The sequence below is a fragment of the Lissotriton helveticus genome, chromosome 2_2, assembly GCF_964261635.1.
Source record: "Lissotriton helveticus chromosome 2_2, aLisHel1.1, whole genome shotgun sequence".
In the NCBI taxonomy this organism is placed as follows: Eukaryota; Metazoa; Chordata; class Amphibia; order Caudata; family Salamandridae; genus Lissotriton; species Lissotriton helveticus.
Genome location: NC_136060.1, coordinates 404,191,153 through 404,218,437, shown reverse-complemented (window position 1 = coordinate 404,218,437; position 27,285 = coordinate 404,191,153). Strand labels below are relative to the sequence as shown.

Below are 27,285 nucleotides of genomic sequence, written 5' to 3'. Positions count from 1 at the left end.
TACAAGTCCCAGTACAGCACGGGGGCTGTTTTCAATTTCCCATCGGAGGGCGTATAATTTAAATATGTGTGCCGGTTGATAGCTGCTGGTGCCACGCCTTTGAGCCCGGGAGAAATCTCCCGGAACGTGACAGGCAAGAAAGAAGAACGGGATGCTGGCATCTGTTTTTTAATAAAGATTTTTTATGTTCCTTGATTGCGTCCTTGTTTCGGAGCAAATTTGGATGAAGAAAAAAAATATATATATATAGATATATAGCCCTCTCGCTGGGGTTTGCTTGATGTGTTATCTGTTAGCCGTATGCACTTAGCATGATTCCAAGAGTGCGGGATCTCTTCACCAGTAGTGTTTTCTCCCCCCGTGTTCTATCTTGTTATTTACTCCCTATGCTCTTGTCAGACTAGGTTAACTCAGCTGTGAGTATAGTTGCAGAGTCAGCTTCTTCATTGGAGTTTGGTTTCATTAACCCCTCCCAGGCTGGTGACGGAACCGCTCCGTCACGCCCCTCGGGTGGGCTGTGCTGGTGACGGAGCGGTTCCGTCACGGCCCGGCCGCCGCGCCGTCACAAGCACAGCCTGCCGTCTGCGATGTGTAACCAACACTTCACTCATTGTGAAACCCTAATAAGATCATTTAGAATCCGAGGGTCTTGGATTTGAAATAGAAGCATTGGTGTATTAAATGCATGCTCCTGGGGTGTGGGCTACTTACATGCCACATGTGTGAACCTATCCTTTTGTTCTTCAGAAATCAATAAAATGTGTGCTACTGAGTTGAGTGTAAATAAGAACTGAGTGCACGGCTTCCCCTGGATTTAGCTTCCCGTCGGGTGAAAAGGATTATTTCAACGTCCTCTGGAAATCTGCCGTTTGATTTGCCCCGAGCCAGGACCATGGAGCTTTGCTGTGGCTAGGAGTTCCAGTTGTGGGTCTCTCCTGACTCAGCCAGATTCATCCCCCCTCTCTTAAGCCCCCTCCTCCCCCCACCAGTATCTGAGCCAGGCCGCCTGTCAGAATTTAATGCTGTTGATTATGGTCTGACTGCCATATGGTGGGAGAGGTGAAATGAGACTGTTACTGTAGGAGAAACTTATAATAGTATCGAAACGTCTAAATCATTAAATGTTTAAAACTGATGTATTATTGCTAAACAAATCTAACCATACAACACGTATTTTTCAGTGGTAAAACCATAATTTATATTCAACACACAATTAGTATTCTTGTACATGGTTTCTCTGAAGAGGTATTTGAAATGGTTAACCCACAATTTGCTTTTATATTTCACAAAATTTGAAATTCTTCAACAAAGACTAGTGGGCAGCTGTGGCCTAAATCCACATAAAAGAAATTAATGTAAACAAATGTAAATAGTTTTGAATAAAATATTCTATGTGGATTATCACAGCCTCATGAATATGCACAATGATTGGGTAGTAACTTCACGGAGGGACTGGTCGTTATTTTTAACAACTGCCTCTTTAAAGGACTTTACTGTGACATCTTAATGCTTTGGCCGAATTTTCCTTCCACTTGAAAAATATTTAGTTGGCTGGGAGTAGATGCGCATGAGATATTGGCATGGTGGAATAATTTGCAAGGCCTTCCAGTCAGCGTATTAGCATATAAATAGCAGATGCAATGAAGACCATCACAGCTGAGTACATTTAATTTTTAGTTTATAAGATAGAATGGGTTTTTAAATGCATAGCCATCAAGCCGGCTGAAAGACAAATGAAGTTTAGAGTTCACTTGTCTAAGGATGCCTGGCACCTTTTTTATGGTAAAGAAAATAGAAGCACGGTGCATATAAAACTGAGCAAAACTGATTTCCTGGGTGAAAAGTAATTGAGATTGCAAACCGAGTTAATTAGACCGTACAAAATTTATTTAATGTCCTGGCCGTAGTTTCCGAGAGCGGGGTTGGTGAATAAGTAGATCTGCCTCCTTCGTCTACTGTTTTTCTCCCTTGCTAAAGTAATTAGTAATTGCACTAAATCCAGTTCTATAAACTGATTGCGTTGTATATTGTGGTAGCTTTACTGCCCAGTATTGCTTGTTTAATTATGATTGTGGATGCTCGTTTTTCTAAATCCCCTTAAGGGGAGTGTAATAATCAATTTGCTCAGAACAGGGATGTGCACCACACGCTCGCCGTTTTTAATCATCCTAGGTTTTTTTTTTTAGTTGTAGTTTGTTGACCTGAGCTTAAAGGTAGGCAGTATTTGTTTTTGGCGTAATACTAGGAATCATCACAGAAACTACTTAGAGACTATTTCCTTCTGTTTACGCTGCTGAATCATAATGAAATTCCAACTACACATGGTAATGCCTGATACCCATTTTTGTTTAGTTGGGGTTTGCTGGATACCCCCTTCTCTAACAATGTCTCTTTCCAATTGTAAACCCTAACATACAAAACACAATTGAGGGAGCAGCATGTCTACATCAATGGGGATTCACAATAAAACGGTGGTGCATGGCATATCCTGATCTAGGATTGCAGATAATTCTGTTACTATGTCACCTCAGGAGAATTTCATTTAAGTGTCCTCAGAGCGTGTGCAAGAACGTGCCTTCTTTTCCGATGCATTTTAAACACCTGGGGATTTGGGATTTCCCCATGTGGTGTAGGCTGCTTTTGTTATAATATGCTCTGTGCAACATTTTTAGCTGGATCATTCTTAACCTTGACTTAATAGCAAACGCCCTCAGATGCAGAAGTGCTGCTTCCCAGTCAATGTCTTCCAATGAACACATATTCCTCTTCAGGCCGCTCTTAATTTCTGTAAATTATCCAGTTTGTAGTGTATGCAGGTGTAGTAGATAAGCAAACCCGCTCTTTTATCAGTCCTTCCCTTTGAGTATTCTGTTTTCCAAGGGGACACTCTCATGCAGCAACTGCCATATCCACTGATTCCACCCCAAGGGCTTGTCTAAACTCTGTGTATTTGTAAACCTGAGAGTTTCGCAACTTATTTTCTTATGCAATTTGTAAAATATTTATACTATTCCTATATGTACGTCCCACTACTTTGGATGTTCCTATTCGGTCCCACTGCTTGAAATATGTCGGCTTGCTTATCTCTCTCTCAGCATTTCCCCCCTTCCACATTGGGGTCGCTTGTTATCCTTCAAGCCCAGACTTCTACTGGCTTTATCCCAGACAACAAGTGTCGCCATGGTTCTTTCCTTCTTGTTTTCCAGTATACATAATGGAGATCGGTATTCTGCTCCATGGGAGTTCTACCCTTGTTGCTGTGTCTTAAACTGCCAATCTTTGATGACCTGGAGCTGGGAGGCCCAGTAGTAGACCCTTGTACGTGGGAGTGTTATACCATCATTACAAGTTGATCACATAAGGTCTAGCACATCGTTCTAGGTGTGCCCAATTCCACAATAGTGTATGCTGTATTTTTTGTCCAATCAGAGGAAGGAGGATTCCGGGATTACTATGGGGGTATTTTGTATTAGTTACAGCAGCTTCGGCAATTAAACATTTTGAAAATTGCCACCCTCCCCAGCATGGTGAGTGGGAGTGTTCACCAGCATTATAGATCTATTAGAAATTCCTGCTTTAATACTTCCATTTTTTCTCTCCAGGAAGTGCGTAACACCCTGCTTAATATATACATATATATATCACTGAAAAAACCATAGGTTATAGACCATATATAGTTAGGAATTTGCATTTACAAAACCTTGAAAATTCACTGAAAAAAACATAGGTTAGAGACCATATATAGTTAGCTGGACATTTTATTGACATAAAACCAAGGAAATTCCATATATAGTTAGTTGCACTAACTATATATCGCGCACCCGCAATCCACTGCTGATGATGTCACATATTACATCATTCATGACATGGTCAGTGACATCACTGATGACATCACTGATGACATCTCAAATGACATCACTGATGACATCACTGATGACATCTCAAATGACATCACTGATGACATCATCTAGTGTCTGTGTGTTTTTGTAAAGTTTAAATATGTTTTACATATTGAAGAATGAGTGGATGTATGGAAGACTGAGTGTGTGTGTGGCTGGCTGGGAGGTGTGTGACTCTTTGCATATCAATGTGTACTTGTATCAGTGATTGTATAAGAGAGTAAGAGAGTAAGCATGTGTTAGTATATGTGTGAAAAGTATGGTGTTCTGTGTTTAACTGTATAGATGAGGAAATCGAAGTGTGATTGATTCTTCACAGGACTGACTAGGTGTATGAGTGCATATGATAGTGTTGTAATAATGAGTGACTGTATGTATGAGTGATTGTATGGGTAAATGAGTGAATGTGTGTGTAGACGTAGGAATCAGTGAGTGTGTATGTAGTAACTGGTATTGGTGTGTCATGATGTCATCAGTGATGTCATTTGAGATGTCATCAGTGATGTCATTTGAGATGTCATCAGTGATGTCATCAGTGATGTCACTGAAGTATGGTGTTCTGTGTTTAACTGTATAGATGAGGAAATGGAAGTGTGATTGATTCTTTACAGGACTGACTAGGTGTGTGAGTAACTCCATGGATGAGTGGCAGTGTGTGAGTGTCTGCATAGGTGTATGAGTGCATATGATAGTGTTGTAATAATGAGTGACTGTATGTATGAGTGATTGTATGGGTGAATGAGTGAATGTGTGTGTAGACGTAGGAATCAGTGAGTGCGTATGAAGTAACTGGTATTGGTGTGTCATGATGTCATCAGTGATGTCATTTGAGATGTCATTTGAGATGTCATCAGTGATGTCATCAGTGATGTCACTGACCATGTCATGAATGATGTAATATGTGACATCATCAGCAGTGGATTGCGGGTGCGCGATATATAGTTAGTGCAACTAACTATATATGGAATTTCCTTGGTTTTATGTCAATAAAATGTCCAGCTAACTATATATGGTCTCTAACCTATGTTTTTTTCAGTGAATTTTCAAGGTTTTGTAAATGCAAATTCCTAACTATATATGGTCTATAACCTATGGTTTTTTCAGTGAATTTCATTGGTTTTTTAAAAGCTAATATCTATAGCTGTAAAACATATTCTTTATTACGTGACGTATCACGTAGCCACGTGAGACGCCTCATGACGCGTCGCATAACCGTGGCGTATCGGCTCTGCAGCGCAAACAAAACCCGTAACGTAAGCGTGCCGGAGCACGCTTACAGATATATATTTTTTTAACCTTAATTAGACAAAATCCATACGTGCACATATCTTGAGGCCTTGCAAAGGCACATCAAACAAACAGTCCCTACAATTTTGCCAAGTTTGCTGGAAATCTATTCCCTTAATTTTTTTTTTACTGTTTCTCTTGGTTTTCCCCTTGTTACGCTTACCGGGACGCTACCCGGTACGCGAACCGGACGCTCCAAAAACACAAGATGGCGGACTCCCGTTACGCTGCCGGTTAGCTGCCCGGTTCGCGTACCGGGAAGCGCCTCTACCGCGAAAAATCGCGAGGGACTTTAATATCCCCCTCATCAATCCTAGGGGGTCAGGAGGGGTTTACCTTGCCCCCTTTCCTTCATTTCCCCTTCTTTTTTCACCACATCTTGTCTCTGAACCTACCGAGAGACAAGATGGCGGCCGCTCCGGACTGTTTAGAATGTTGACAGACACCGGAGAGCCAATCAGCTTCGCTTCGCGAAGTTCCGTTACGCGTCAGGTACGCGAACCGGGGAGCTAACCGGAGCGCTGTCACAGATATATATATTTTTTTAAACGTTAATTTCTCAAAATCCACTGGAGCACATATATTGAGACATAGCAAAGGCACGTCGGGCAAACCATATCTACAATTTTGCCAAGTTTCATGTAAATCTATTCAGCCGTTCGAGCTAAAAGTGAGTCCAACCGCCCTATGGAAAAATGGATGGGAAAAACGCGTTTTGGGACCCCCTTTTTTCTCGGCCCCCCCTTGACGAAACCCCCCCAAATTTTCAGGGGCTGCTCAGAAACAAAATGTGCCATTTTCCTGAAAATTGCAGCCAATTCCGTCCACAAACGCCAAAGTTATTAGACATAGAATTTTCAGAAATCCCATAGAGAAAAAATCCTAACTATATATACCCACTGGCTATCGCCAGTAGGTAATATACATATATAAACATATATAATCTGCATATCTATATAAATATAAATGCATGCATACATATACATATATGCATACATATGCATGTTATTTACATGAAAGTTTTAAAAACACTAATAAAAGCAAAGCTAAAAAGCCACCTCATTACAAACAGAATGGCTTTAACTTAAACGAGGGCGAGATCTATTGCATTTTCAATGCTTGTTTACTTTGGTTCTATCAAGAAGGCATTCAGATGTGTCACACATTTGCCATAAATTCTGAATGTTAGCACTCTAGTTGCTCATTAGATCACTGTAGTAAAGCTAGTGCTCACCAGGGAAGTCTGCTGCTAATCATGGTTTGCAGCCATTTTCCCGCATTTTTTATCCCGCAGACTTTCAGTCCGCATACCATTATCCCGCAAGGTCATTGACCTCGCATACCATTATCCCGCATTTTTTCAAAACGCATGTGCATTTATCGCGCATGCCTTTACAAAGAATTACGTTTTAAAGGCATGTATGGTAAATGCATTTGCGTTGTGAAATGACGATGACGAGAGAGGTAAGTGGGTTTGTGTTAATTTTTTCGTGGGTTAGTGATTGTGTAGTGTAGTGTAGTGTTGTGTAGTGTAGTGTTGTGTTAGTGTAGTGTAGAGTTGTGGTGGTTGTTTAGTGTAGGGTCATGCTGGGGGTAGTGTTTTAGGGTTTAGGGTTGTGTTGTAGTGTTTGCGTAGTGTAGGGTCATGCTGGGGGTAGTGTTTTAGGGTTTAGGGTAGTGTTGTAGTGTTTGCGTAGTGTAGGGTCATGCTGGGGGTAGTGTTTTAGGGTTTAGGGTTGTGTTGTATTGTTTGCGTAGTGTAGGGTCATGCTGGGGCTAGTGTTTTAGGGTTTAGGGTAGTGTTGTAGTGTTTGCGTAGTGTAGGGTCATGCTGGGGGTAGTGTTTTAGGGTTTAGGGTAGTGTTGTAGTGTTTGCGTAGTGTAGGGTCATGCTGGGGGTAGTGTTTTAGGGTTTAGGATAGTGTTGTAGTGTTTGCGTAGTGTAGGGTCATGCTGGGGTGTAGTGTTTTAGGGTTTTGAGTAGTGTTGTAGTGTTTGCGTAGTGTAGGGTCATGCTGGGGGTAGTGTTTTAGGGTTTTGGGTAGTGTTGTAGTGTTTGCGTAGTGTAGGGTCATGCTGGGGTGTAGTGTTTTAGGGTTTTGGGTAGTGTTGTAGTGTTTGCGTAGTGTAGGGTCATGCTGGGGTGTAGTGTTTTAGGGTTTAGGGTAGTGTTGTAGTGTTTGCGTAGTGTAGGGTCATGCTGGGGGTAGTGTTTTAGGGTTTAGGGTAGTGTTGTAGTGTTTGCGTAGTGTAGGGTCATGCTGGGGGTAGTGTTTTAGGGTTTAGGGTAGTGTTGTAGTGTTTGCGTAGTGTAGGGTCATGCTGGGGGTATTGTTTTAGGGTTTAGGGTAGTGTTGTAGTGTTTGCGTAGTGTAGGGTCATGCTGGGGTGTAGTGTTTTAGGGTTTTGGGTAGTGTTGTAGTGTTTGCGTAGTGTAGGGTCATGCTGGGGGTAGTGTTTTAGGGTTTAGGGTAGTGTTGTAGTGTTTGCGTAGTGTAGGGTCATGCTGGGGGTAGTGTTTTAGGGTTTAGGGTTGTGTTGTAGTGTTTGCGTAGTGTAGGGTCATGCTGGGGGTAGTGTTTTAGGGTTTAGGGTAGTGTTGTAGTGTTTGCGTAGTGTAGGGTCATGCTGGGGGTATTGTTTTAGGGTTTAGGGTAGTGTTGTAGTGTTTGCGTAGTGTAGGGTCATGCTGGGGTGTAGTGTTTTAGGGTTTTGGGTAGTGTTGTAGTGTTTGCGTAGTGTAGGGTCATGCTGGGGGTTGTGTTTTAGGGTTTAGGGTAGTGTTGTAGTGTTTGTGTAGTGTAGGGTCATGCTGGGGGTAGTGTTTTAGGGTTTAGGGTAGTGTTGTACTGTTTGTGTAGTGTAGGGTCATGCTGGGCGTAGTGTTTTAGGGTTTAGGGTAGTTTAGTTGTTTAGTGTATGCTAAAGGCATATTCGTTCTAAAAGTTTTCGTTATTTTAATTTGCGGCCTAATAGTACATGCGGGATTTTTTTTGCGGACTGATGGTATGCGGGATTTCGTCATATATTCGCTAATCATACTTTCTATGGCAAAATGAACCCCCTCATTTTGTTCCTTTTTAAATTAAATGTTTTAAGAGTTACCACTTTATTCCAATCAAGATGGCTTCAGGTGTGCCATACCTTTGTAATAAGTAGGACTGTTAGCACTCTAGTTGTTCTTTAGAACACTCTGGGACATTCTGTCATTGGGCTATAGTTGGGCTACATCTGGCTGATATTTGGGCTACATTTGTTTTTTTTGTCTCTGGTGGCCATCTTTGGGCTACATTTGGGCTACATTTGGGCTCCAACATATATATAGCCCAATGTAGCCCAATATATATTTTTCAAAGTTAATTTTCGTAAAAACCACTGGAGCCTATATCTTGAGACATAGCAAAGGCACATCGGGCTACCAGTCCCTACAATTTTGCCAAGTTTGGTGTAAATCCATTCAGCCGTTCAGGCTAAAAGTGAGGCCAACCGCCCTATGGAAAATTGCATGGGAAAAACACGTTTTGGGACCCCCCTTTTTTCTCGCCCCCCCCTTGACGAAACCCCCCCAAATTTTCAGGGGCTGCTCAGAAACAAAATGTTCCATTTTCCTGAAAATTTCAGCCAATTCTGTCCTCGAACGCCAAAGTTATTCGACATAGAATTTTCAGAAATCCCATAGGAAAAAAATCCTAACTATATATACCTACTGGCTATCGCCAGTAGGTAATATATATATATATATATGTATATATATATATATATCTATATCTACCTAGGTATCTAAACCACTCTTTCCATACCTAGATGTCCCTGAGTATGTCCATTTCGCACTCCCAGTTATTAATGTTATACAATACTGACACTGTCGTTTATTTTTTAAACTTCATGTTTCCTGATTCTTTGAAAGGTGACAGTACTGCCTGAACAGACCCCCTGGGATCCATAAGGTGCAACAGTAAATTGCATACAGTGAGATCTTTTCCACTTGCATGGGATCTCATGGAAACCCTTCACATCCGCTTTAGATCTAATCCAGCACTCCAGTGGTTCTATGCAAAAGGTGAATAGCAAAGGTGAGAGTGGGCAAACCTGCGTTGATCTTTCCCCATGTGCAGCTAGAGAGTTATGCACCTGGAGATGCCTGGTTATAGGCTTCATGCGGGGTCATTTACTTAGATGGGATAAAAAATGCTGCACAATCATTAGTCGTTGGCAGTGATGTCATTTAAGAGGCATAATCTGGGGATGAGGTAGGAATTCGTGAAACATTATTTTATACTTGCTTGAATTGTTGGAGGGAAAGGCTCAATGTCATGTCTCAAGAGAGGTTACTTCAGATCCTTGAGGTGGAGCTGAGAAGGCTTGCATCTTTGTCCTTTACTTTTGGGTTTTTTGGTTTCTTGTATGACCATACTATTGCTCTGCTTGGAGTAGAGAGACTCTCCTCTAGCTGATCTTGCTTTTTCTTCTTCTCCTAAATCGAGAGGTCACTGCAGTTCATATATAGTTCAGGTTACCGTACTGAGAGTAAGCTTTCCACAAGGTAACAATCAGACAGTCATCAAAGTACAAGTGCACAATAAGTAGGCCACGCATACTGGCTTTGTCATTATTTTTTGACTTCGCACCCTACCCTAAACTCGACTGTTCAAGAACACAAAAATTGGCAGCTATCACACATATAGTTTTAGAATTTCAAATATGTCAAAAAATACAGCTTGCAACACAATCCACAACTTCTCTCAACAGGGCCTAACAAGAATCACTACAGTAAAAACCCCATGGTTTGCCACTGTGATTGACAAATGCCAAAACCCTTGCCTCCGATGGTAATCTGTGGGATTACATGTAACAAAAAAAACATGTCTGTAGCCAGTAACACAATGTGCTAACTAACTGGCCAGCTGCCTTTTGTCATAACGTTTCAAAGTAACCAGACCACACCTTCTTCATTGGACATAACCTTTCCCTGTGTACCAGTCTGGCCTATAGTTTTTTGCCATGACCCATGTATTTTTATACTATTTAGCATAAACATTTGCACAAGGCAAACATTTAGAAAAGTGCTTAAAAGTACAGTTGGCGAAGTAAAATACTCTTTTCTAATAGGGCCTAACAAGGATTCTCACAGAACAAACGTTCTGTATCCATTGTTTGGCAAATGGGGTAACCAACACCAACATCTTTGGCTACTACAGTAATCTGTGATCTTCCATGAAACAAAATACCAATCTGTAGGCTGTAATATAGAATAATAACCATCCAAACTGAAATGCCTATTGACTTTGACATACGCTTTTCACAATAAATATGTCGGGCCCAGTGCCTTTCTCATGGCATTTCATAATAAACAGATCAGGCCAATAGCGATGGTCATTGGCTTGCCGCCATGACCAACAAAGTCGTGCTATATTGAGTATAAGCTTTGCCATAAGCCAAAAAGTGCTGTACAAGCACTTTTTTTAGTGGAAGCACGCAAACGCAGCCCAATCAAATCCTATCCTCAGGGGAACCAACATGTGGGTAGAGCCTAAGCCTCTCGGTCAGTAGTACTCTGAAAGCTCTCATTGTCAATCACATATGGTCTAGTGACAGCTGCACTGTCAAGCCAGACTTAAAAATCCATGTAGATTAGTGTAGCCCTCGGCATCCCTTACTTCTTTCAAACACAAAACTGCACTCTGAACTCTAAAGCTATTGATGGAAAGGGAGGGTGCTGGGACTGCAGTGCATTCTCATGACTGCCCCTCTCCCACCTGTGCTGCTGCCAGAGGAAAAACAAACGCAGTGAATTCTATAGTTATGCAAGACACTTTACCAGCATTACAATGCTAAGTGTGTGACCCAGAAAGTTCAAGGTCAGGCAGCCATACTTCTGCTGGAAGCACTTATTTCAGAGATGCAACCTCTGTTCAATCAAAACATGCACACCTGGTGACCCACGTGTGGGCGGTGCCAAAGCCCCTCTCTGTAGTGCTCCAAGGGCTCTTTTTCAGGTAAACCACTTCTGGGCACAGTTTTGCTGTTTAACTAGACTTGAAAATAGTTGTGCTATTTACTGTTTGTCAGTGTCCACTTCACCCTATTCGCTTACTGTTATCTCATGTTCAAGATTCTCCTTCTACAATAAAATGTTCTCAGTAGAATATATACTCTGCTAGTCCTAGAAATTAGGCTGGACTTTTGGAAAAATGTAGAGATTCAGAGTATCTAATGTAATATCTTCTCTGATACAACATACATATTATGTTTGATAATTTGACGATTAGGCATGGAACCACGTTAATTGGCACAGTGAAATATATAAATATACACATTTAGCCTAATTCCCAAGAAAGATGTGGTATATTTCTTCGTTGAGAAATGCGGGCCAATTTTATTTTCAGTTGGCACAGATTGTGCTTGAAATCCAAGGTTGAAGACAATAAGCATAATATTATATGAAAATGATCCTATATTTAAAATCTGGCGTTCTCTGTTATGCATTGTAGCCCCAAGTCCACATCTACCTTTTAGAAAATTAAAACGCATAAATTCTGTTTAGTGCTTGATATGCATTGCGCCGGCTTCGAGCCGTAATGCCCCGAAAACCTTGGGTTGCTTTTCACCTTTCATAAATTCCTGGGGAGATTCTATACAAAAAATAATTTTCAGCTCCGCGGCTCGTTGTTATTCAAACTTGATTGATCGTCGTCATTTACTCAGGGAGGAAGTTAAGTGCTGCTGTCATTTCCGAAGAGTATAATTGGGACGTTTCACAGGTCAGTGGTAGTGACAGGTTTCCCTTTTGATTAGTGTTAGACTGATAACAAAAATTACAGTTTCCCATGATTAATGCCTCCTGCGGCACCTAAATGCACAGCTCATGGATTATACCTAAACAAAACGAATTTGCATCTGATTATGCCGTCTCACAGTCCGCTTTTTCATTCGGCTCCTGGGTTTCTGGCTTGAGCAGGTGCGGATGTCCTTTGCTGCTTAGTTCTGCCCTCAATTGCGTCGTAACTTGGGCCCCTCAAGTTACCGCGGGGGAGGGGAGCACGTAAAAAGGGGTGCACCCTAGTGGTCTTTCCTGTTCTCCCTAATGCCTTTGTATATCTCAGAGGAGCAGAGGACTCGGGTGAGGCCACGGCGCAGTGTGAACGCGGCCGCCATTTTACAATGGGTGCCTAAATATGAGGCCCTGCTTTCAGGAGTAATTCGTGGGTAAATTAAGGAAATCATTGTCAGAGAAGTCTTTTTTATTTTTTTTTTTTTTTAATATTTCACTTCTCTAGCAGAACGTCTTTAAAGATGGGTTTGTGAGGACTAGTTAACACTTTAGGTCCCAAAAGCAGGGCTTTATTTACTCTAAGGCAGCCTTGAAAAATGTTTTAATGTTAGTACCATAATATATAGAACGAGGAATCCACCCCCGGTTCCCAAAGGAAAATAGGTGGTGCCCCATGAAAAATTTGCAAAATATTTAATTGCATTGCACAATTTTCAACTTTATTGTTTGAAAAAACGATGTGTTTTACATATAGTCCCGAAGTGAAACTGGAAAAAAGATACTTCGAATCTGCACATACCAAGAGCCATCTTTTCACCTGTAAGAAATTATGAACGGCACCATGGACAGGTTTCGCGGCTCAATGCCCTGAGGATCCCTCAGCCCGTTTAGCACTGATAGCAGGCACTCACCTCCAGCCCTGCCTTGTAATTGACCCTCGTCCTTTGTTACATTTCCTTCAGTTGCACAACCTAGAAAGCATACCCAAACACAGTGCTTTAAATTATTATTATTATTTAACATTTCTTGAGCGCATAGCTACCCTAAGGTATCCCAGCGCTAGCGGCAGAACAGAAGGGTGAAGAGGCTTACAGAATAATTTTCTTAAACAACCATGTTTTCAGATGCTTTTGGGCGGTTAGTTCAGGTACTCACTACTTCAGAGGGCCAGCTTACTATTGAGATGTACTGGTACTCATTCTGCCATTGGAAGCAGTGGGTTTCGAATGAGAAGTGCTAGTACTCTCCTTAGCAGAAATAATAAGTGATTGTACTCGGAGATTGGCTGTACCTCCACATTTAGAAGTACTGCCACCACCCCTTCAGATGCAGGCTTGTAAAAAATGAAGAAAGAAATGCTTCCTCAGCCATCACCACTATTTCTAAGTTTTTGACAATCGTCTGTTTTGCCAGCTGAAGGGTTGGGAGAATGTGTGGGACTCTTAAACGTGCCTATCTTTTATTTTCACAATCTCGCATTTATTGATGTGAGATCATGAATATAGATTTAGATTATATTAGATGCAAACCATTAACAGATATATTAGATGCAAAAAATTAATAGATACAAAATACCTTGGCAAATGTAAGAAAAAAACTCCAAATCTCACATTCATTTATTAGATCCTCTTTTACGCCTTAATGACCCCTTCTTTATTTCTTTTTACAGAATAGTAGTTTCTGTAACCAAAACTCAGCAGATAAAAAAATCCCTCCAGGAATCTTGTGTTTTCATTGCAGCAAAATTATGCTTGGCAAGCGCACAATAAATAACGCATAACCTTTTCTTGAAAAGCTCACCATGTCTTATTACTGCCCAAACACAGTTGGCTAAGCCAAAGCAATGAGGGGGATAATGTAAGTGGCCCAAGGTTAGACTGAGTTAGCATATCCCGAACTAGTACTGCCAGAATCCTGATGAAGTCCTACTAGCAAGACCACCCCTGCTGAGCACCTACTCAAGTGAGAAATCAAAGTTATGCATTGGAACTAATCTGCTGTTTTTAAGATTCTGTTCTCTTGTTCTTAAAAAAATGTATGGATCTGTCCCTTTCTTGTTTTCCCCCCTTAAGGCTTTTATTTTTAAACAAAGGTTCTTGTTTTATATTTTTCATTATCCACTTAGTCTATAAATTATACATAACACGTTATACTAAAGTTTGTTTAGCCCAGATGTGCAATATTTGAAAAGTAATGAGCTCTAAGCCTGTTAAAAAGCTGTAATTAGAAATGAAATGTCTACTAACTATGCCTATTTTTGTAGACGTTTTGTGATGCTATATTAATAAGCTGCGGTTCTCTGTGCAACCTTTTACTTAGAGACCCTCCTCTACAAGTGCAAATATTTTAAGTTCAATGGTTAATATAAGAAAATGAACCAATAGAAAAATATAAGACTCCAAGGACCTCACTGCACAAAGGGTGATGGTAACCCAGCGATACTGACATACGTTTCTGTACACCAGTTTCATAAGAAACATAATACTTTGGAGCCTGCAATCCATGTATAAAAGCCAGACTCCAATTTCCTTATCATTGTTGAGTTTTTATGTCTCTAGTCACTTACAATAACGAAATGACGTAGCTGCTCAACTGTAATTACTTATTACAGTGAGTTGTGGCTTTATAATGTCTGCGTCACTCAGCATAAATACAGCTGCAATTTAAACAGTGAAAACGAGAACTAGTTTTTCTTTTTTCTGAAATGTTTTTCAAAAATGAATAGTGATAAGGAGAACTTAGATTTCTAAAGCAACATGTTTATTTATGCTATATAGGCTTGCAGGAAAGCTAGTTCTCTGCATGTTTCTACACTTCTTACCTACTTAACATCTGATTTCTAGTAAACTGATTGTAATATTGCTCTGCAGCAAATTCCAAGTGATTTTTGACATGATTACGTTTGCAGTATGTTTGCTGTTCTACTAATTAAAAAATAGTACTTTTTTTATGAGGTGTGGGCTAGACCATGCCCTGCTGAATTTTGTTTGGTGGCCAGGTCTAGGGCGTGAGGCATGTGGCTGTTAGCTTCCTCAATTTGTTTTTGAATAGAAGTATCTGGCAATAATATAGCTGAAACATGCCCTAGAGATATAGGGGCATATGTAGCAAAGGATACATTTGCGATTCTCAAATAGCGATTTTGAGATAATAGCTATTTGAGAATCTCAAAACGCTATGTATGTAGTGTGAGAAGTTGGCCTGGTATATGATGATCACTATTCTAGTGAGCACCTTGCACCAGTCCAAACAACCCTTATGGTGATGGTTGTAAAGTCAACCTTATAGACCAGCTATCCTAGTGGTAGCATGGACAAAAGCAGTCTTAGGCTAAACTCAAGAGGGCATGTGAAGCCAGCTGTTTTACCATATGCAATCCCGTTAATACCAAATGAAAGGACACCACACAGGTTATATATTCAAAATATATATGTATTTATTTCTAAATCAATCCCCTGTACTCTTTATGAGCACAGAAGCACAAGGGTATAACAAGGAACTTAATATAACATACAATAAGTTGCACAATATGGATAGGCCCTGGTGGCCCGCTAAACCATATACTAAAATAGTGGTATAAGAACCACGTCACGAACAATGATCAGGCCTAGGTCCTTGGGATTCGCTGGGGCTACACTGGACTAACAGTAGTTAGGGAGCAGGAGGCCCACAGAATGCGGGTGCAGTGTCTAAATGCACACGCGTGCACACATAGAAGTCAATGGGTGCGTAAAGTTAGAAAGTTAAAGGTTTAGGAGTCTTCCGACTGGACTAGAAGCTAACCACTTAAAACTAGGTCACTTGGAGAGTTACTCTTTACAGGAGCACCGCAGTACTCGCGTTACCTCACCCACAGGAAGCGGGTGCATAGGTGTCAAAGTATGTCGGCTTTCGTCGTGGAGTTCTATGGAGCCTTGGAGAAAAGATGCTGCAGGTGACCAGGAGAGAAGAGTCCGGTTGGATCCAAGGGTGGATCGAGGATGAAGAGTACCTGAAAGCAGAGGGGACAGAGTCTGGGTCACTAGCCAGTGACCAGGAAGGAACCAGGCGATGTCGGGATGCGATCAGATGATGTCGTGAAGCTTGTCTCCACTGCCACGTGGACCAGGAGGGGTCGACGACGACCAGGAGCTGGGCACGGACTGTCCCACGAAGGCTCTCGCTGTTGGTGGTGTCTGTTCTCGATTCGGAATCAACAGGCCTTGGCAAATGCAACCCACACAGGAATCGAAGATGGCTTCTGGATCAGACCAGCAAGGTCTGATAGGCTGCTCCTTTTCAGGGGAGCATGGGCCAGTCTGGAGCAACCAGACCAGCGTTCGAAATTCAAGGTTTCGTCATCACAGAGGCCACTAGCCAACGGGCAAGTGACCGTACAGACGCGTCGAGCAGGAAAATGCAAAAGGGCCCCACGCAGCACTCGGTGAGTGTGGAGAGGTGATCTTTGTTGCAGTTGGTGCTCGGGGCTGGGGCTTCTTAAACCCCAATGCACAACTTCGAGGGTGCCTCAGAAGTTGCACGGAAAGCGATTCGCTGGCTTTCCAAGATGGCCGGTCCCACGTCTCGCGTCGCCTCCACGGGTCTCAGCTTTGCTGTGGCTCGGGTCGAAGGAAGTCTGGAAGTCCGGGTCTTGTCAGGCTCTGTGTTCAAGCTCCGGCGGGAGCAACGACAAAGCAAACTGTTGAGCGCTTGATGGTGCCTGCTTGCACAGGGTGGTCACTCCTTGACCACAAGGGAGATTCTTCAGTCTTCTACGTCGAGTAGGATGTGGAAGGGTCCAGAGTTTCGTATCAGAGTTTCAGTCAGGATTATCTAAAGTCTAAGGTCACAGCTCCTACCTATATACCAAATCTAGGGGCTGGATTACCTGCTAGGTCCCTCCTATGGGTGGGACCCAGGAAGGGGGTGGTTACACCCCTTTCCCTTTGTCCAGTTTCGCGCCAGAGCTGGGGCTGGAGTGCCCCAGCACTGGTTTGAACTAACCTATGCATGGGACACCTTGTGTGCCCCAGGCAGTGTCTCCTTTCATTCAGCCCTCCCTGCTCCAATCCACTATCTCCTGTGACAGGAAACCTATTGTCCAAGCCTCCCTCGCTGGAAGGACTCCCAGCAGCAGGAGGTCAGACTTGTGTCTGTGGCAGCGGCATCCATTTTGTGATTCTGAGGCTCTGGTTAACTTTAACCGGGATTAATGAAAGTAACATGTCTTCTCCCTCTAGAAGGGTGAAATGCTACCCCCGTCGCCAGAATTGGCGAGGGGATAGTATTCCAAAGCGTATGAAACCTTACACAACATGTTTTGATAAAGCCAAACCAAAGATAGCATTTAACCGTGAGGTTCATAATGCACTTAAGAGTATATGGTATGGCAATACCCTGGAACAGCTAGAAGGACATGGTTCCAAAAGCTGCAGACAGGCTCAGCTCATGCTAGAGCACCATCTCACATAAAACCAAGCACTTTGCCTTCAGGATTGTTAAGGCCTGCCATAGGAGTGACCTATAGGTGTATATGTGTCCAGATATAAGGTTAGACATAGGTATACTATATCTAAGCAAGGGGTGATTACACGACCTTGCCCCAGCTGAGTGATCAGCCAGTTGTGTCAGTTCGGATGGCCAGCCAGGGTTGGCAAAATATATGCTGCAGCCCCTTGTAGGCCATGGGTGCACCTATCCCCTGGGTACCTATAGTACACTGTACAGGGACTCATAAGAGTGACCCAAATCCCAATTGGTGATGTCCCTAAAGTACATAGTGTGAAATTTAGAGAGAGAACAGCAGGGCTGTGGGTCTGATTAGCAGGCCCTCAGCCACATTAAATCGAAAACCAGTGAAGCAAAAAGCAAAAAAATGGGGTGAACATAGGATAGCAGACCTACTCTCCTACGTGTAGGATTTGTAAATAATTTTGCGAATCCTACATATTCCTTAATTGCGAATCGCATATTGTGGTTCGCAATTAGAGAATCACAAATTGAGCATGCAATTTCAAGGGTGCCATGGTGTCAAAAGGACACCCTGTTGGACCCCTGAATGTACATGTGTGCACATGTGGCACACATACATGCCCTAAGGGCATGTATGTGCGCAACATGGCACTTTGAAAAATGCAAAAAAGTTCATTTTTCAAAGACATTGCAAATTACCACAAACTTGAAGTAGGTGGTAATTTGCGAATTCTTAAGGAGAAATCGCACAACTTGGGTGCTTTTTACATCGCATTTAAGAAATCGCAAATTGTGATTCCTTAAATGCTTTCTCAAAATAAGGAATCGTAAATTTTGCGATTCCCTATTTTGCCAGGGCCTTTTGGGATAATACATCCCAAAAGGCTTTTTCCCGTTCGGAAACGGGACGATTCTGAGAATCGGCCCCTTTGCGATGGTAATGCCCCCTTCAGCAGCCATGTGATGACAAACGAATACAATAAGTGAACATACTACTGTGGTTTGTAAAGATTCCACCCACTGCAACACTGATCTGTCATATTGAAGGCTAGAATTTACAAATATATAGATTCCATGAGCTATCGTTCCAATTTGTCGTATAACAAGGCTGTCCAAGACAAAGGGGCATTCTTCCTTGATCAAACGTAGAACATTTTATTTATTTATGTGACTTTTCACTTTACTAAGTCTATTAACAAGTGGCTAAGATCTAGATGTAAATGTATTGTGGACCATAATACCATTTTAATAACATCTTTGGATTTGAAGTTGGTGACTATTACATTATGACTTCAGGTGTAAGAGGAGTATACAGTGGCAGCTGCTTGTATTTGAAAGTGGGGGGCAATCTGGCAAACATTTTGACTCACAGGCACTATGAGAAACCAGTAATGCTCTAAGGCGCAACCTCAAAGCTCTCAATTGTGACCCGTTATAAATGGTGTTTATAACAGGCTACGATTGAGAGCTCTTGAGTTGAGGCTGAAGGCAGTGCAATTTTTAATGACATGGGGGTGGAAGCAGCTTGGGGAAAAAAAATCCCCCCCAAAAAATGTTCACTTACCTTTTGCTGCCACTGCTGGCCGACGCCTCCGTGGTCTACAGCTCCCGCGCCGCGCTTTTCCTCTACTTCCGGCAGTGCAATACCCATGAGTACAGTCTCCCAGATTCCCCACTCAATCCCAACGCTGCTCTCCTGCTATTTGTTGTATATTCTCACCTGTTTCATCATTGCCTTCAGCCAATGTAAAACCCTTCCTCTATGTTTCCTACTTCCCTTTCCCTTCTAGAATACCTGCGAGTATTCTAGCACCTTGTGACCAGAGTACGTTGAATCTCAGTTGCCGGTCTGGTCAGCTGGTGTAGTGTCCTCTCGGCTGTTCCTTCCAATAAACCAGCATGTTTTACCTGAAAGTCTCCAGTTTGCTTTCTCTATTTACTACACTATTTCTCCCAGCATGAGAAAAGCGCTGGGATTGGACGAAGCAAGCCTGTTTCACGCTCCAGCAGCGACTTTGATCATATGCCCCTGAGCACTGCTGATATCTCCAACGACCAACCTGGAGATATCCAAGTGTGCGTGTAAGTTTGCCCGTCCTAAGACGGCCCGCCAAACTGACATGCGCATGTTCGGTGCCTACAGCACCTCCTGCTGACGCTGTGACATGGCTCCGCCCCGTCCTAGACTTGAGGACTGGAAGTGAAAAATAAAATGACTATAATCTATTTTTATTTTCATTTTCATTTTCTTCTGTCTGCTTCCTTTCAGCAATAAGGCAACGCTCCTCCGCCATAGTGGAGGAGCAATCCCTGGTAGAAAGGCAAAGGAATGTGGGTTGGCAGGGGTAGTAAATGAGAAAAACACAATATTTTGTAAAATAACCAATACTTTTTAAGACTTTCAAAGCAGAGAGTGTGTGTGTGCGTTTTTGCCTCCGTTTATGTAAAAATTCCTGGTCAAATCCGACAGACACCTCACCATACCCAACTGAAGGCATCTGTACCCAACTATTTGCCAGAAAATATATTTATTAGGGGGTGTAACACCCCAAACCCCACCACCCACCTCCCGAAGATACGCCCCTGCTTGCAATGAAATGTTTTATTCATTTGTCGTTCTCACGTGTTCTTAAGTCCGCAATCGCACTCCTGTGTAGGTAGTGTCAAATTTCCAAACAGTGCTTTGAGGCACATCCTTGCAAAGTTTAATGTGATTAGACCCATTTCATGTAGCTTTGTTTGTGATTTTCTGTACGTTATTCAATTTGTGCCATCGGTTTCAGGACTGGACTCAAAGAAAATTTGCAGTAGATAAACCATGTTTTTGTGTCCGAAATACAGTTTTGGAGGTTTTAAATAAACACAACTTAAAAGATCCTCATGCCTTTGTTTAAATGCAAATTCGCCGCCAGGGAGTTTGTACCGAAAGTTCCTTCAAGAAGTACTCACTCATTATAATTCTCCCTTGTCTGCTTGTTAGGTCTCGACCTACGCAACACGCATGCGTTGCATAGGACTGAGACCTATAGCCATGGCCACAGCTTTGGGGGCAAAAACATGCACGTGTTGCATTGCTTGCAATGCAACGTGTGCACATCTTGGCGATTTCCTTTCGGGAGCGCACGGCGCCATATGGTTGCACTCTCCCGAAAGGGAATCGCCCATGCCCCCTCCCCCTGCTGCCAATTTCACTGCCCCGCGGCTGTACTGCCGCACGGCCAATGCTTGTTTTTCATTTCGCGGCCGCACGGCCAATGCTTGTTTTTTTTTCATTTCCGCGCGGTCAATGCTTGTTATCTCATGCATGAAATAAGCAGTTCAGAAATCCTGCCCAGCTGTTTGCTTTACTCTACGAGGAAACAAAGTGTCGGTAAGAAGCCATGTTTTGATCAACACAGTTCCTGAACTAGAATATATAACTGCAGCGCGGATTAGATTCGGATGGCTACTTTCTTTCCTAGAAGAATGATATTTCCGGAGTCTGAGGGCGCGAGCTCTGTTTGTGCACAGTGCCGACTGTTCACCAGTACACCGAAGTGGCAATCATGAGCTAAAATTTGCAGCCACCATGTGATTTAAATGACTGGTTTGTTTAAAAACTAACCCGGTCACATGCAGACATTTGAAAGTCCTGGTGAGGAAAAGGGTCATACATTTTATAACGACATGCTAATGCAATTATGAAACATCCATAAATATCACCAAGCAGGCCTTTCTACGGGAAATATAGTTGTGCTGTCGGACGAGGGCGGAAAACACTTTTCTATTGCAGGATATTCGTCAGGCAGCCTTATAATTCTTATTGCCTGCGGTACACACATCGTCGTGATGTGTCTGGCGAGATAAAGAAAACATTAAGTGAGAACCTGTGAAGAGCATTATGTGCATCAGGGGCACGCAAGCGCCCACAGAAATCAGCTCATCATACGCTAGGCCATGCAACAGAGTCCAAATGTCAATAGAATTGCCTCGTGACCCCGAAACGCCCACCAAGATTCTATGCACGAGATGTCACCCACCCTCCCCCATTCTGGTAAGCAAGCAAGCAAGTACCATGCTAAGGAAAGCACACAATGAATAAATAAATAGTCCAACACACGATTCAAGCGGTAAAATAAAGGTAAAGCAAAGGAATTTCACCTTCCATAAATTGTGACAAAGGATGTAAACAACCCCCTGGCACCGCCTTTCACAGAAATGTTTTAGGACACTAAATAGAATATCTAAAATAATTGACATATGACCGCATAATCGTGTTCTCCGCTTTATTTCAATGAACTCTTGAGTGATCAAAGTAATTCAGTGACAATTTTTGTGCTGAGAAACACAGATGACTATTCACCTGCCTCTCTCTGTCTTCGTGCTTTCTAAATATGCAGGACGACTCGGGGCTAAATAAAATCAAACAACAGAGCAGGACCAAGGGCGAGGAAGGAGCTGTCTAACTAATATGGAAGCAATATTGTCTCACCCCCATAAACTGCAATATACACTCTAACCCACAGGCAGGTCCACTAAGTGTCAGTTCATCTGATTCCAAACTGTTTTCCTTACTTGTACATGTAATGTAAAAACAAGTCATGGTAAAAAAGTTGGCACTGCACATTACAATTTCAGACAAAGCCATAGAGAGGAACTGTGAGGAAAACCAGAGGTACATGACGTGGTATTAGAGTAAAGTGTGTCCGCACGCACACCATTTTTTATTTCGTTTCATTGGTTCTAAAAGACTTGCCGCTAAGTAGGGTGAGAGTTAACATGGACTTTAAATTGCAGGTCAGTACTTAGTTAAATATTTCAAAACCTCCGCTACAGAACACTAAAACTCTTTCAGCCACATACGGAGTCCCTGCACGCTTTCCACGTGACAGGCGTTTGACGCAATCACTGTGGCCACATTTGAGCATTCTTACTGGTGTACAGTGTGGGCGAACATCACCGCCAGTTGGATTGGATTCAGCTGCAAGATGGAGGCGGTATTAAAACTGTTAGTACAGTAAAGGGGACAACGTAGTGCTAGAGACACTGCTTTCCTAAGGAGACTTAACACATAAGGAATTCAAATGACTATGAATCAAACCAAAAGAAAGACAATGGTATGGAATTGATTCTGGGGGCCAACCCAGAATGGGATCACCTTTGGCAGATACCTATATATGTTAGTTGTTGTCTCTTGCCCTTTGAAATTCAAATGTCAAAAATAGAATGTTGATTTTGTGAACAAGTGCAACCCCAAGGGTGGAAAGCTGTAACAATGGCTTTTCTAAAATGTCACAAACTTTGGGCAGACCTGTACTCAATATCGTATAACACACACAAGGGTTCACTATAACCCAGACTTCCTTCCACTAAAAAAAATCTTAGATCTATGAAATCCCTTGCACTTCTGAATCCTAGTTATACAATCGGATTGAAGTTTGATTTATCAACCTATGAAACAATATTGGCTCTACCTGCTGTACAAACGCTGATAAAATGCCTTTCTTTTTACATTTATTGCATGATTTGTCTATAGCACGGCCCTGAATTAATGTATCTATGCACTGTTATTGTAGTGAAACGCCTTTCTTTTTTTACATTTATTGCATGACTTGTTTTTAAATTAGTCGAAGGCTTCTGACGACGAAGATGACGGTGACTTCATAGAGGTGCCCGAGAAGGAAGGTTATGAACCCCACATTCCAGACCACCTTCGCAAGGAGTACGGTGAGTCCGCTTCCTTCGTGCACGTTGCTGCTGCAGTAAACTAAATAAACAAGCATTATAAAGCAATAAAGTGACCAGCCGTGTGGGTAATCACCCCGGAGCCGAGAGGAAGTCATTACACAGATAGGGGCTCGGAGTGGCGCTGGATAAACAAATACTTGGCAGGGGGCGAGGCACCTGGGGCGGGGAGCTTCCTTCTTGCATTTATCCTATTTCTAAATATGTAAGAGGGAAAGGTGCTGCGTGTCATTTAAAAAGGATATTTATTTTTGTTTTCTCAAGCGAAAAAGTCGCGGTATAAACATATATGTCGTAGTAATAACCGTGTTTTTGACCTAACAGGACGATATTACCATGGTTTGCAGTGTTTGGGTGCTATACACTTGTCTGGCGCTGCTTTGTGGTAGCACGTTTTCTGTGCGCACAGAAATTATGCTTTTAGTGGGAATAAAAGGCAGTCGATCTTCTATTGCCTTTTAAAGTACTTTTTTCCACAGAAGTACCCTGATACTTCTAAACTGGCCCCCAACATTGGTTTTTCTTTGTGTGGTTAACTCCTCACGTTGTGCTTGCAGGTTACAGTGTCTCGAAGCCTGGCCTTTTCTGTTAAACATCATTTTTTTCGGACACCCTTATCTGATTTAAAAGGCAACTATAGCTGTCTTGCCAGATTGTGATCATAAATGACACAGCGCTAAAATATGAATAAATAGAGAGGGTCAGCCCCTTTCAGCCATTGCTTACCTGAAGTGTCATTCCCATTGTGGATCCGCCCACATTTAGAACACATAGAAAAGGCAAAGGGGAGGTCACACCCTTCAGCCATTGGCTTTGTTGCCACTGCTATTCACGTTTTGGATCATCCACAGGGAAGCATTTTGTTTTCTAGTGTGAAGAATTGTATTTATCTATCCGCTTGACGTCTGAATGCAAATGGAAAGGACGAGCACCAAATGTCAAAGAAATTCCTCTGAAATGAGCTGGTGACTGTGATGCCTCTCTGCGGTGTTGTACTTCTCTCCTCGGTCGATGAAATTATGGTCTCAAACCATTGATACACATGTTTAATTTGAAGGGGACACACCCCTTCCAAAAATCGATTTGATATCCATTGCTTAACTTATTAAGAGATTTGGAAAAACTTTCCCCGAATCGCTAAATGTATTCTGCATAATGAAACCCAACATTTTTTGATTTTACACTAGACTTACAGGCTGCTGCCAAGGGATATACCGTTTGTTAAAGGCCTTAAACCGAACTAGGTAAGGGATTTTAACAACTGATATAGTCTGAGGCAGAAGGTTATTAGAAGGCTATTAGAACATTCCACCATTATTAGAACACATTTGAACATTCCAGAAGGCTATTAGAACATTCCACCCACTGAGGGGTAAAATGTTCTAAATTAAAAAGAGAGAAACCGAAAGAAACATTGGCATGTTGGAGCAGAAGGCCTATCCTAGCCGTTATTCACCCTCAGCCACTTCTTTGTCTTAAAAGGAGCTCTCAACATTCCAATGTTTTAATTTCTGTTAGCACATTAGAAAAAGGGTTTTAACATATTCAAACCCTGAGATTTACTGAATTAGAAGGTTTGTGAAAGCTAAAATCTTTAATACCAATGACCCTACATTTGTGTAAGATTTTACACTCAATATATTCAATCAATCAATCAATCATGCCATTTGTATAGCGCACTACTCACCCGGGAGGGTCTCAAGGCGCTTGGGGGAGGGGTATGCTACTGCTCGAACAGCCAGGTCTTGAGTTGTTTCCTGAAGGCGAGATGGTCCTGGGTCAGCCGAAGGTGGATGGGGAGGGAGTTCCAAGTCTTGGCAGCCAGGTAAGAGAAGGATCTTCCTCCGGCGGTGGCTCTTCGGATGCGTGGTACGGCTGCGAGGGCGAGGCTGGTGGACCGTAGCTGGCGGGTTGGCGTGTAGAAGGTCAGGCGGTCGTTGAGGTACTTGGGGCCCAGGTCGTGGAGAGACTTGTGTGCGTGGGTGAAGAGCCGGAACGTGATCCTCTTGTCGACGGGGAGCCAGTGCAGGTTCCTCAGGTGGCTGGAGATGTGGCTGCGTCGGGGGACATCCAGGATGAGTCGGGCGGAGGCGTTCTGGATGCGCTGGAGTCTTTTCTGTAGCTTGGCTGTGGTTCCGGCGTAGAGGGCGTTTCCGTAGTCCAGTCGGCTGGTGACGAGTGCCTGGGTGACAGTCTTCCTGGTCTCGGTCGGGATCCAGCGGAAGATCTTGCGAAGCATACGCAGGGTGTTGAAGCACGATGAGGAGACGGCGTTGACTTGTCTGGTCATCGAGAGGGAGGGGTCCAGGATGTCGTCGGTGGCTCTCCAGGAGGATGAGGGCCACTGTTTCCCCCTTGTCGAGCAGGGTCTGGATGTCGTCGGTGGCTGCGATGAGGCCGGTCTCGGTGCTGTGGTTGGCTCTGAAGCCGGACTGCGAGGGGTCGAGGGATCCGTTCGTCTCGAGGAAGGCGGTCAGCTGTCTGTTGACGATCTTCTCGATGACTTTAGCAGGAAAAGGGAGGAGCGAGATGGGGCGGAAGTTTTTGAGATCGGTGGGGTCCGCTGTAGGTTTCTTCAGGAGGGCGCTGATCTCGGCGTGCTTTCAGCTCTCCAGGAAGGTGGCGGTGTTGAAGGAGGCGTTGATGATGTTCCGGAGTTGGGGTGCGATGGTGGAGTCGGCCTTGTTGAAGACGTGGTGTGGGCAGGGGTCGGTCGGTGATCCGGAGTGGATGGTGTTCATCGTGCGGGCTGTGTCTTTGGTGGTCACCGCGGTCCAGGTACGAAGGGTGGCGGTGGGGGGCATTGGTTCGACGGTTGGGTGCGTGGGTGGGGCGCCGAAGCTGTTGTGGATGTCGGCGATCTTGCGGTGGAAGAACGAGGCGAGGGAGTCTTCCTGGTCTCGGTCGGGATCCAGCGGAAGATCTTGCGAAGCATACGCAGGGTGTTGAAGCACGATGAGGAGACGGCGTTGACTTGTCTGGTCATCGAGAGGGAGGGGTCCAGGATGTCGTCGGTGGCTCTCCAGGAGGATGAGGGCCACTGTTTCCCCCTTGTCGAGCAGGGTCCGGATGTCGTCGGTGGCTGCGATGAGGCCGGTCTCGGTGCTGTGGTTGGCTCTGAAGCCGGACTGCGAGGGGTCGAGGGATCCGTTCGTCTCGAGGAAGGCGGTCAGCTGTCTGTTGACGATCTTCTCGATGACTTTAGCAGGAAAAGGGAGGAGCGAGATGGGGCGGAAGTTTTTGAGATCGGTGGGGTCCGCTGTAGGTTTCTTCAGGAGGGCGCTGATCTCGGCGTGCTTTCAGCTCTCCGGGAAGGTGGCGGTGTTGAAGGAGGCGCTGATGATGTTCCGGAGTTGGGGTGCGATGGTGGAGTCGGCCTTGTTGAAGACGTGGTGTGGGCAGGGGTCGGTCGGTGATCCAGAGTGGATGGTGTTCATCGTGCGGGCTGTGTCTTTGGTGGTCACCGCGGTCCAGGTGCGAAGGGTGGCGGTGGGGGGCGTTGGTTCGACGGTTGGGTGCGTGGGTGGGGCGCCGAAGCTGTTGTGGATGTCGGCGATCTTGCGGTGGAAGAACGAGGCGAGGGAGTCGCAGAGGTCTTGTGACGGAGTGATGTCGTTGGTGCCGGTGCTGGGGTTGGAGAACTCCTTGACGATAGTGAAGAGCTCTTTGCTGTCGTGGGCGTTGTTGTCCAGTCGTTCCTTCAGGGATTTCTTCTTGGTGGTGCGGATGAGCTGGTGGTGCTTGCGGGTAGCGTGTTTGAGGGCGGTCATGTTGTCGGTGGTCCGGTCGAGGAGCCAGGCTTTCTCGAGGGTGCGGCAGGTCTTCTTGGAGTCCTTGAGGTCGTCGGTGAACCAGGATGCCTTCTTGCTTCTGGGTCTGCTGGGAGGGTTCTTTAGTGGCGTGAGGTCGTCGGCGCAGGCGGTCAGCCACTGTGTGAAGTTGCGGGCTGCTTCATTGGGGTCCGTTGTGTTGGCGGGTGGGCTCTGGCTGAGGGAGGTGGTGAGCTGGTCTGCGGTGATCTTGCTCCAATTCCTGTGAGGTACCTGTTGCGGGTGGTGGTGGGTCGTGGATCTTTTGAAGCTGAAGTGGACGCAGCTGTGGTCGGTCCAGTGGAGTCCGGTGGCGTGGCTGAAGGTGATGTACTTGCTGGAA

At 43.9% G+C, this 27,285-nt stretch overlaps 1 protein-coding gene across 2 annotated transcripts in view; it reads left to right on the top strand.

Moving 5' to 3' along the window:
* UVSSA (UV stimulated scaffold protein A) overlaps positions 1–27,285 on the top strand; it is a 262,208-nt gene that overhangs the window by 103,887 nt on the left and 131,036 nt on the right. For both annotated transcript variants that reach the window (XM_078678640.1, XM_078678639.1), the window contains exon 8: positions 23,016–23,115. In XM_078678640.1, the coding sequence (XP_078534766.1) occupies positions 23,016–23,115 (100 nt within the window). The remainder of the gene's footprint in view (positions 1–23,015; positions 23,116–27,285) is intronic.